The following is a 9,641-nucleotide window of genomic DNA, read 5'->3' as shown; positions in this document are numbered from 1 at the left end:
GAGCCCGCTGCCACAGCTGTCCTCATCCAGCACCGGGGTACTGCTTCTCTCAGAGGTAACGCTTCTCACCGGGCTGACACTTCTCTCAGGGGTGCACCTTTCAGGCGTGCACCGGGAAGGGGTTGGAGTAGAGGGGCACAGGGGGGATCTACTCCTGGGTCTGGTTTCCGTTGACGGCGGCTTCTTACTCCTAATTGGCGTATAACTGGGGTTTTCAAATGTTCCCGCCCTGGAGCTACATCGGTGCGTGAGTCCCGTAGTGGCGTTCTAATTCTCGCTTGTGCAGCGTCTGGAAAGCACAGCGATCACACCTAAATTTGGGGGTGTGCACGTCGAATTCGTGTCGTTGCATCGAGCTTTTACTGGAAAAGGACCGCCGGCACACCTTACAACGGTAGACTTCTCCCCTGTCTGAACAGGACTTGGGTTTGCCGGGGGTAGACATCGTTCTCAATATTCAACAAATAATACCAATCGAATGTTACTCGTGTCTTTAGTCAAATTCCTACAGTCATTCATACACATCTTACAATCAACTCGTGCGAAGCTGGTATCTGACATGGTCCATATTTGCTGCTGCGCTTTTCCCCCTTCCGGTGTCCGCTACCTGGTATTACAGCTCCTCAGCCGTCCGGCAGCATTCCGTGGGGTTTTAAAATACAGCGCCGCTGTGCTGATGTTACTGGTAGATCCTGGCTCTGCTGACCCAGGCAGCTTTTTCTTCCTTGATAATGGACAGTACTTAATGGTGTGAGCCTCGTCCCCGGTGGCGCGACAAATCGGGCACCTGTATGCCCGAAGTACAGGACAGGTAGTTTTCCCGTCTATGGACTTCAGCGCGTGGCTTCCGTAGACCTGCAAACTTTCACCATTGTTTTTGCAGAAAACGCACCAAGAGACTGATCTGCTGAGTGGTCCATCACTTCCATCTCGTCCTCTTAGCGCGGTGATGTCTGGTAGAATCCCCTCGTTGCTCAACCAACGGCTACCAGTTGACAGACACCCAGCTGCATCGCCGTCCCTCCGTAAGGTCGGATACTGGTATCTCGTCCCTAGGTCCTGGGATCCACTCTTCTTCGTCACTGTCGCTTCCCCTTCGTCTAACCCCAGGTAGCTATTGAACGAGCCTCGCACCTGTTCAAAATCAAAGAACTGGTTGCCCGTCTCTTGGTCCACGGTCTCCTTCTTCTTCCTCCCCGTTGATACCAGCTTACTCAGCCCGAAATAATCGTTGAAGGGACTGTACAAATCCCCCTTTTTGGAAGATGCCATGTCGTTGCCTGCACTGCACCTGCACATTAATAATACCACAGTCTTTAATCCTTGTTATTTAGCTCGTCGAATACATTCGAGTATCACTCGATTATTTAGATTCGTTACTTAGTGCCTAATTATAATACTGCGGCCGACGCCTATCCCTCTTCGGATAACGCCTTCCTCCATTCCAGTCATCACTGTCGTATGCCGTTGGCACAGTCGGAGACTTCCGGTTCCTAACTGGCGGTTGAGAATCCACTTCTCTCTCTTCATAGCTAGAGGGGTGAGTAGCACCAGCTTCTTCCAGCCCTGGCTCTTCCAGCTCCACGTCGGTAGCAGTGCCTTGCTGCTGGTCTCTAGCCTGTACCACCCCCCTGTTTGGTTCGAACTCCCAAACTGGTCTTGGTACCCCTGTGTACAGCTTCAACCGATCTACGTGGACAACCAATGGCTTGGAGCGAGGTGTCAGCTGGAGTCGAACAGTCACATCCGATATTTTGGTGACTATCAGGTACGGTCCCAGCCATTTGGTCTGAAGTTTTGGACTCTGTCCTTTCACCCTCATCTTCCGCCGTAGCCATGCATACTGGCCCTGGTTGAAGGCAGATCCATGGGCCTTCTGGTCGTAGAATCGTTTCTGCTTTCTACAGGCCGACATCTGTTTCACCCTGGCTCGGTTGTGGGCCCTCTGCATTCGAACCCGTAGCTCCTCTGCATAATCGGTCTGGAGGTCCTGCTGGCTGTCAACATCATCTGGTGTGACTAGGTCACCGGGTAATACCACCTCTCGCCCCAACATTAGCATGTTGGGAGTTTCCCCAGTCGAGTCCTGAGCACAGCTGCGGTAGGCACAGGTGGCGAAGGGGAGAAGTTGATCCCAATCCTTTTCCTGCCTCTCCACGTCCAGTAGTGCAGCAACTGTGTCTATTAGGGTGCGGTTGTACCTTTCTACGAACCCGTCTGACTTTGGGTTGTAGGCTGTGGTCCTGGTCTTTTTCACCCCCATCAGCTTGCAGACTTCACTGAAGACTTCAGAGATGAAATTTCGGCCTTGATCCGAATGTACGAATCTTGGTACCCCAAATCGACAGATGTATTCCACCACCAGTTTCTCTGCCACGGTCTCCGCCCTTTCATCTGGTATTGGGTAGGCCTCCATCCATTTCGTGAAGTAGTCGCCAATCACCAGGATGTACTTGTTCCCATGCTTGGTCCGGGGGAAAGGGCCCATGATGTCCAATGCCACCCTCTCCAACGGGAACCCACTAATCCTTTGTTGTAGTGGTGCTCGAGCAGCTTTACCAGGACACTTCTTTCTGGCACACACGTCACACTGTCTGAGGGTCGAACGAACATCAGCTGCCATGCCGACCCAGTAGTACCGCAACTTCAATCGTCCCAGTGTCTTCTTGATACCAAAATGTCCCCCAGTAAGAGCAGAATGGACCTCATGTATCGCATTCTTTATGAGCGCCCTTGGTAGGATGGTCTGTCTCCGGGTGTTGGTACCATCCGCTGACTCCCATCTGCGGACCAGCACGCCGTCTACCACCTCCAATGCGTCCCAGTGCTCCAACAATCGAGTTGCTTTTTCCGGCCAAGATGACACCACTTCATTGGCTGGCTTCACCCCTCGAATCTTCGCAGCTCTCACCACTTGTATGTCCTCATCCTTCTCCTGAAGACTCCCAATACTCGGGGCTCCCAATGCCTCCTCTGTCAGTGCTCTGACTTGCCCGGGTGGGGTTTCTTGGTCCCGGCCACACTGCCTACATGGTCTCCGAGATAGACCATCACGGCCGTGATAAGGCAAAGGAACGTAACTCAAAATTTGGGCATTTTGAGTTATGAGCATATGGCTCCTAGATAAAATGTGCTCTTTTTAATGGTGAATGTCTCAATTCTCAAATGTTTACCATTTCAGAGATAAAAAGCGTATCTCACACACCTTTTTCACAACGTTGCCGTTTCCAGCTAGGCAAAACAACGTAAGCTGAGATACGTATAGAAATGACAAAGAAAGCATTTTCGCTGTTACGGCAAATGAACGTATCTTTACATACACTGTTTTTTCATGGTGGTTTCTCAAGAAAAAAGAAGGAAATTGCGACGCCAAAAGAACGTATGTCATCATACAGCGCTTTGCTGTATAAAATCAGGGCCATGCGCGCTACAGTCAGCACGGCAAAAGAACGTATGTCATCATACTGCGCTTTGCTGTATAAAATCAGGGCCATGCGCGCTACAGTCAGCACGGCAAAACAACGTATCAACATCGTGGCCATCACAACACACGCTACACTGCATATTAACTCTATGTGCAAGACATACGGCTACGTGCTGCAGATCCATTTCAGCCGCGGCAGTGAGTGTAGTGCCGCCGCTGACGCCGGGCCGCTTGCGACAACAGCCTGCAGCAGTGCTGTAGCAGAGTACTGGTTGACTGGCAGGCAAGCTTTGCTGCAGTGTGAACTATGAAGTCATGCCAGTTGTTCTGTTTTGCAGTCATGGAATGGATATTCTCCTGACCAGTTAATGCTACCACAAAGAGAAAATCAGCGGTAACACCGGTAAGTTTTATTTTGTTTTTGTCAGGTCTAAGTTTGATCCAGCCCGACCAGACGCCGTGCGAAGTACGGCGATTGGGCTGTACATAGTGGACGACAGTACGCTATGCTAGTAGTAGGGTCCAGTACTTTCAATTATAGTTTTCACTAAGATTTAAGAAAACAATGAGTAAAAAACAAATAAACAAAAAACACAGCAAGCTACGAAAATAAAGAGCAAACATAGATCTATGAGTATGACAGCCTTTCCTGTCGGTGGGCTTGGCAAAACGTGGCTCATTGGTGTGGTTGTGGTTCTACTATTAAAGGACTATGTAAATGTAGGATACTTGTACTACTACTAGTGGTCTAGTAGATCAAGTAGTGACTGTCAAAAGAAATTTACCTATGCGCAAAGGAAGTGGACCCCAATATACTGTTATGATCATCGACATTCGACTTGAGGTCTTCTACCTCAAATTCAGTTTTGTAAAGTAACAGCTTTATAGTAAACAGTAGACTCGACTTCAAGCAAATGACAATAAAGCTTGATACTGATGAATTCCATTTAGTCTTTAGTGGCTACATGAACTGATGGCACACAATATGTTCTAATAATGACATTAACAGCATTACTTTGGCAAGAAAAGTAGGGATAAAATGGAATGTTTGGTCTACATCTTTGGCTAAACATAAGTAGTCTTAGATCTTGTTTGTTATTTCTTGAAAGGATGAAGAATGTGATTGTGGTGTTTTCATACATACAGGAATTTACTCACTTAAAATTAACCTAAAAAATAAGGTAATATTTAATGGTACTCTTTACCTGCTATAACTATGGAGGCCTGATTTATTTTCTTTTTAATTCTTTGTGCAATTTTAGTCAGCTGTACATATTCTTTAAAACATTTTTTTTTTCATTTCGATACGATATAATGCATTGTTGCCATGGTAGATCCTATACATGCTAATACGTTCCACCCCTCCCCATAAAAATGTTGAGGGCAAAAGCTTATGGAATTCAAATATTTATCATCAAGTTAGATGGTTTTAAATACTATGTAAAGTTCAAATATTCAGACCCAATCGTCTACTTTAGGTGATATTAACATTCGTGTTGAACTTTTTGCTTGTCTCTCTTTTCAGTGTCCACACCAACCGCCAGCCTAGACCAGCACAGAAAAGGAATGCAGTGTATCAAGTACAATGAAAGGTACACGTTGAATAATCACCTATTAGTTCATACAAAAAAGTATTAGGAGAAGGGGGCAGAAATTAATCCCACCTTTGTCATTATCACTAGCGACACAAGCCGGCATTTGGAAAAAAATATTAAAAAAAAAGAAAAGAAGGCAGAATCCATGATGATGACTTTCTGATAATTTGACAATACCACATTTCACAGTTCATTCCTTAGCGATAAAAAATTATAATATTAAATGAAAACTGATGAAATGGTAACCATATTCTGTCTCAAAACAAACACACAGCCGTGTGCATCCTCAAGGGGTATTTGTATGATGTTGAATAATAGATACTGTGAGTGTATTTCATTATTTGAAGAGTTTGTTTGCAAAATACGATAAGTCCATATTTGCTAAATGGAGATATTTGCGATTAAGGGTCAAGAAATATAAAGAGAATAATACGAAATTGTTTGCTTCTTTTGACCACAACTTCAAAAATGTTCGATTTTATGGACTGACCAGTATATAATTTAAAAGATATCATATTGTACTTTATGAGAGAGACTGTACTTCAAAATCTTCAAAAACGGACTTATCGGTTTTGCGAACAAACTCTTCATAAATACTCATTCTCATATTCTTTGCTTTTTTTAGGAGGGGGGGGGGGTCTGTGAGAGAGGATTTGTTACAAACAACCATGTCTAATGAAGAATCTAATCACATAACTAAAGCAGAATTGAAATTCACTAGCTTTCTTTTATGGAAAATACAGAGTGCCTCATTTTATTTTGTGTTAATTATTCTCTTGCCTTTTTTTTTTATTTTCCTGCAGTGGTCTACCGAGCAGTTCGAAAGCAGAGAAAGGAGCAACTATACAAATTTCAGAACAGCTCTGCACGCCCGTCAGAATCTCATGAAAGATGGAGTGGATTGTGCACTAGATCAGTCAACTTTAAAAGAAAAATAATAACACTCGGATTGTTTATATAGGATCAAGTAAATCTTTCACAGTTAAATTAAGAACTCGCAAAACTCAACTGTGAAATGTTAATGACTATTCTTACGTTATTAAGGCACAAGAAAGATTTCTTTTTTTATATTGATATGAAACTAAAGATTCTATTTCAAAAAAAATATGATGAGGGCTTATTGCCCTTTGAAATGATGATTATCAACTTTAGGTAAAATTATCACTTGTTCATAGTAAATATTATTGTAAATGCTTGCCCGCAAAATCAATATCATGTTGATTGAAACTTGTCAACATATTTCAGAAAACCAGGGAAATAGTAACCTTTATTTCCTGCATAATTTTGATTTATTTTGAGCCTAATCTCTCCGGGAGCTCTCAGACAACGCAGATGTATTGCAGCACAGCAAATCGCTGTTGTGATAAGACGTTTATTGAAATGTGTTTAAAGTGAATACTGTTGCAAATTCTCCCTTCGTTTCAGCTGCCTGATAATTGTTCTTTACCCAAGTATTTACTTCTTACTACACTTGATCTTCAACAACAGTAAGGATTAAAAATACATTGTGTGCTATTCATAATTTGTAATTTGTAGATGTTCTGATCTTCCAAGGTAAAAATTGATGCAAAGGTCTGATATGGTAATATATAACTAAGTATAACTAATCTCCAGAAAAAAAAATGTTCTGTTCTATTGAAATTGAAAATTTTGCTCCCATGGTTCTGTTCAACTGTGGTACGTAATAATAAAGGCTACTTTACTCGGGAAGTAAATTACTTTTTTTTTCTATTTCTGTTACCATCATGATAATGTTTATAGTTGCTGCTGATTTGCTTTCAATGTGATAAAAGCATAATGGCATATTAAACTCTATCTTAGATTGTAAGAAGAAAGCGTAGATACCTATTTCATATTTTTAAGACTTGCAAATAATCGAATGATTTCTGTAATGCTGTTGTCTTTGAGAAACAGATGTACACACATGTTTTCCCCTATAAACCTTTAAGAAAATGTAAATCAGTCTCTGCATCTACGTTTGTCATGTCTATCTCAAAGTTATTCAACTGAGAGAATGTTTGCACCTCTGACAAGTCTGAGATGTGTGTGTGTGTGTGTGTGTGTGTGTTGTACTTGCTTGGTTGTGTGTGTGCGTGTGTGTGTGTGTGTGTGTGTCTGTGTGGTCAAGTTACACCTAAAAACATTAAAACCTGGATTCATACTTACCTGATAAATCATTGTTATTATTGTTGTTGTTCAAAGAATTGAGGCATTTTAACCTTCCGGATACAATTCATGCAATCAACCAAACATCAACAACTTATAACGATAAACAAAGTACTTAATATTATTCTGTCTGTTCAAATCCTTTCATCTCAATGGAAATCGTTAAATAAATCAAAGAAAAGGTAGAAATTAAAACAGGAGTCTCAATATTAACACATGCGTGTATGTGTCTTTGAAACGAAGTGTATGTGCAGATGTCTATACAGTTCTTTTTTATACCCATTTTATTTTAGTTTTTTTTTGCCAGTTCCCATACAGTCATAATAGTTACCACTCATGCATTTTCATACTAAAAAATATACATATTTCAAGTTCATCTTAATTGTAGCACATGGCATAAGAAGTGTAATGAAATCCATTTTCAGACTTTACCCAAACTCGTACTTTAGTTGTCAATATTAATCCAAATCCATGCTTTTGTTAAAACAACATGAATGATAAACCACATATAATTATGCTCCCAATGAAAAAAATCTTACATCAAGAGATAAAAAACATACACTTAAAGATAATGAAAAAGAATGGACATCTCAAACTATAAACTGTGTATGCAAATGAAGTAAAACAAAAATATACGGTAATTGGTAGATAACAACTAATTACATTTTAGTACATACTCGGTAAGTTTTCAGAAAAAAAACCCCGAAAATGTTCAATTGCATCGATCATTTTGCAAGCTAACGTGTTTTACTATTCCTTATGTATATCTAAAAACACATAACGGGACTTTTATCATCCAGTTAACAAAATTGTCAAAGTAAATAAATCATAGAGATTGTTGCCATAGAGTTGGGATACGTCATTCTGCCTAATTACATTGATGAAAGGGTTGAGGCGCAGATATTTGTAAGTCAAGATACGTTGTTTTGGCATACTGAAGTAGCTTCGCGGGAGAATGCTTACGCGCCGTAAGTCAGGATACGTTCTTTTGCCTAATTGATATGTTGCCGCGTGAGGATTCTCGCACAACGTAAGTAAGGATACGCTCTTTTTGCAAACTAGAATTACTCATCAGCACAGTGCTGTGATTCGGTAAAATGCTGTATCTATTCTAAACATGGCAATTACTCTAAAACGGGAAGTCCTATTTTACTGAAATTTTCCCGAGATATTCTTTATTAATGCCTAAGAAACTTCGCTGCTTCAAAAGTGTTTTGCTCCTATGACGGAAAAATGGGAACCAATTGAATTTTCAAAGTCGTTTTTCTCAGAACATGATATTCTGAGTTACGTTGTTTTGCCTTATTACGGCCGATCAGCATTTCCATGGCTCCTCCCCTGCCGGTGCTGTATCTCGAAATCATACTCCGATACCAGCTCCAACCATCGTGCCAGCTGCCCTCTGGGGTCCTTGAATCGAACCAACCACTGCAATGATCCATGGTCAGTGCGGATGATCACGTGCCTTCCATAGAGATACTGTCGGAACTGGTTGAGGAAGGCTACCACTGCCAGTAATTCCTTCCTGGTGACACAGTAGTTGACTTCTTCCTTACGTAGCGTGCGGCTTCCGTACGCAATAACTCTCTCAGTTCCTCCCTGTACTTGCGACAGCACGGCTCCGATTCCATGCTGGCTGGCATCTGTGTCCAAAATGTAGTCCCCTTCTGGGCAGGGATACGCCAGAATTGGAGGTGACACCAGTCGTTGCTTCAATTTGTCGAAAGCCTCCTGGCATTCCTCTGTCAAGAGAAACCTCTGGTTCTTTCTGGTGAGTTGGTGGAGTGGTTTAGCGATCGAAGCAAATCCTTCCACAAACTTCCGGTAGTAGGAGACTAGTCCTATGAAGCTCCGCACCTCTTTGACGCTGTTTGGTTTCGGCCAATTTTGGATGGCCGCGACCTTCTCTGGCTCCGTGGTTACCCCAGCAGATGAGACGATGTGCCCAGGGTATTCCACACTAGTGTGGAACAGTTGGCACTTAGCAGGTTTCAATTTCAGACCAGCCCCACGCAATCGCTGGAACACAGCTTTCAGTCGACCAAGCTCCTCCTCCACCGTCTTACCAAAAACAATGACATCGTCCAAATACACCAGTAGCGTCTCCCACGTCAGGCCCGCCATCACTCGATCCATTAGCCTCTCGAACGTGGCCGGTGCATTGCATAGGCCAAAGGGCATGACCCGCCATGCATACAGACCACCATTGGCAATGAATGCTGACTTCTTCTTGCTTGTTCGTCCAGCTCCACCTGCCAATACCCGCTTGCTAAGTCGAGTGTAGAGAACCACTGAGCCCCACTCAGTGCATCTAATGTCTCATCGATTCTTGGTAGAGGGTATGCGTCCTTCAGCGTGACAGCGTTCAGCTGCCGGTAGTCCACACAAAAGCCGCTTACTACCATCCTTCTTCCGTACGAGAACCACATTGGATGCCCAAGGGCTACTGACCCGTT

General features: G+C 42.9%; 1 protein-coding gene across 1 annotated transcript; it reads right to left on the bottom strand.

Annotated features, from left to right (window-relative positions):
• Window positions 1–603: 603 nt before the first annotated feature.
• On the bottom strand, window positions 604–1,272 carry LOC139714537 (nanos homolog 1-like). Its single transcript, XM_071626228.1, has one exon. The coding sequence runs from the start codon at window positions 1,270–1,272 to the stop codon at window positions 604–606; it is 669 nt and encodes a 222-aa protein (XP_071482329.1).
• Between the last annotated feature and the right edge of the window lie 8,369 nt (window positions 1,273–9,641).

Source organism: Diadema antillarum, unplaced genomic scaffold (assembly GCF_040938485.1).
Source record: "Diadema antillarum isolate AM-2024a unplaced genomic scaffold, OU_Dant_1.0 seq00002308_RagTag, whole genome shotgun sequence".
Classification (NCBI taxonomy): Eukaryota; Metazoa; Echinodermata; class Echinoidea; order Diadematoida; family Diadematidae; genus Diadema; species Diadema antillarum.
This window is presented reverse-complemented; position numbering and strand designations above follow the sequence as displayed.